The sequence below is a fragment of the Otolemur garnettii genome, unplaced genomic scaffold, assembly GCF_000181295.1.
Source record: "Otolemur garnettii isolate 467f Iridium unplaced genomic scaffold, OtoGar3 scaffold00153, whole genome shotgun sequence".
NCBI lineage: Eukaryota > Metazoa > Chordata > Mammalia > Primates > Galagidae > Otolemur > Otolemur garnettii.
Genome location: NW_003852548.1, coordinates 1,994,330 through 1,995,961, shown reverse-complemented (window position 1 = coordinate 1,995,961; position 1,632 = coordinate 1,994,330). Strand labels below are relative to the sequence as shown.

The following is a 1,632-nucleotide window of genomic DNA, read 5'->3' as shown; positions in this document are numbered from 1 at the left end:
AAAAAAAAAAAAAAAAAGATTCTGTATGGACATGATACTGAGCATTGCAGCCAGCTGGTCTCTGTGAAGGAAGGCTTGCCCAGGTAATTTGATATTTATGATTACTGGGTCTAGATTTTGAAAGCTATCTTTCTCATGCTCCAGTGCCACTAATCCTGCAGTAACACATGATAGCTCCATCTGAAGCAGTCATCCCTGGGTGATGAAGGAAAGATATATAGGAACTTCTTTCTTGCTCACAGAAAGGATGCCTGCACCCAACCTAGGTTTTTTTACATGTTGGAAGAGAAACAAAAACCTTATTAGAAAAACTTCTGCTTTTGGTGATGACAAATAGGCTTTTATCAGACTAATGTTCCTACTGAGAACAACTTAAGAAAAAAAAAAAAAAAACTGGATAGAAGACCAAAAACTGGAAAGCTGCTGAGGTACCTGAGATTTGAGAGACAATAATGCTAGAAAATTAAAAGACCAAGGTTGTCAAAGCAGATGAAAGCCAAGCCTGAGTATAGCTTTTGCCACATGGCCCTTAAGTGTCCTGGCTCTCTTCAGTGCTGTCTTTGGTAGACCACAAGTGGGGGCTCCAGGCTCTGTGGAAGGGCCTTCCTCTAAGTATTCTAATTCTCTCGCAAGTGCCTTAGACTAGCTGGGGACCACTGCCACTGAAACAGGTCATTGAGCCTGGTTCTGATACAAGAAGATTGCTCTTGCTACATGTTCCATATTTCTTTCATGTGATCTTGTGAAATTAAGCCACCAGAATAGTGTTGACATGCCAGTTTGGGTGATAGATGGAACACAAAATGTGTTCTAGGCTCTGGGCTTATTATAGGGGTCAGCTGCTAGCCCTTGGGCTTGACCTACGTGTGAGTCCACGTATTGGCTCATCCATCAGTGTTCTAACTATAGTGCTTCCTGTGTTCTGCATCCAAAGACAGCAAGGTGTCTTTGTTATGAGCATGCAAAGAAGCAGAGAGCAAGGATGGAGAAAGATACATTATCCAAAGGCTAATCCAAGAAAGTAGGTGTGTCTATACCAACTATCAGGCCTAAGAACATGAACCTCCAAGTTTAGGACAGTCATGATGAACTCTATGGAAAGAACAAGGTAAAAGAGAGAAGAGAGATTTAAATAGCGAGCTTCAACTGCACTTATCTAAAATGGTGTGTGTGACCGGCCTTCGAGCGACAGCAACGCAAGATGGCAGCCACCACGGGCTCGGGAGTAAAAGTCCCCCACAATTTCCGACTGTTGGAAGAACTTGAAGAAGGCCAGAAAGGAGTAAGAGATGGCACGGTTAGCTGGGGTCTAGAAGATGACGAAGACATGGCATTTACAAGATGGACAGGGATGATAATTGGGCCTCCAAGAACAATTTATGAAAACTGAATATACAGCCTTAAAATAGAATGTGGACCTAAATACCCAGAAGCACCCCCCTTTGTAAGATTCGTAACAAAAATTAATATGAATGGAGTTAATAGTTCTAATGGAGTGGTGGACCCAAGAGCCATATCAGTGCTAGCAAAATGGCAGAATTCATATAGCATCAAAGTTGTCCTGCAAGAGCTTCGGCACCTAATGATGTCTAAAGAAAATATGAAACTCCCTCAGCCACCTGAAGGACAGTG

At 42.5% G+C, this 1,632-nt stretch overlaps 1 protein-coding gene across 1 annotated transcript in view; it reads left to right on the top strand.

Annotated features, from left to right (window-relative positions):
• The first annotated feature begins 1,201 nt into the window (after positions 1 to 1,201).
• Positions 1,202 to 1,632, top strand: part of LOC100946881 (ubiquitin-conjugating enzyme E2 variant 1-like) — a 13,309-nt gene continuing 12,878 nt past the window's right edge. Inside the window, exons 1-2 of the mRNA XM_012811260.1 lie at positions 1,202 to 1,371; positions 1,498 to 1,629. Coding sequence (XP_012666714.1) covers positions 1,202 to 1,371; positions 1,498 to 1,629 — 302 coding nt within the window. The remainder of the gene's footprint in view (positions 1,372 to 1,497; positions 1,630 to 1,632) is intronic.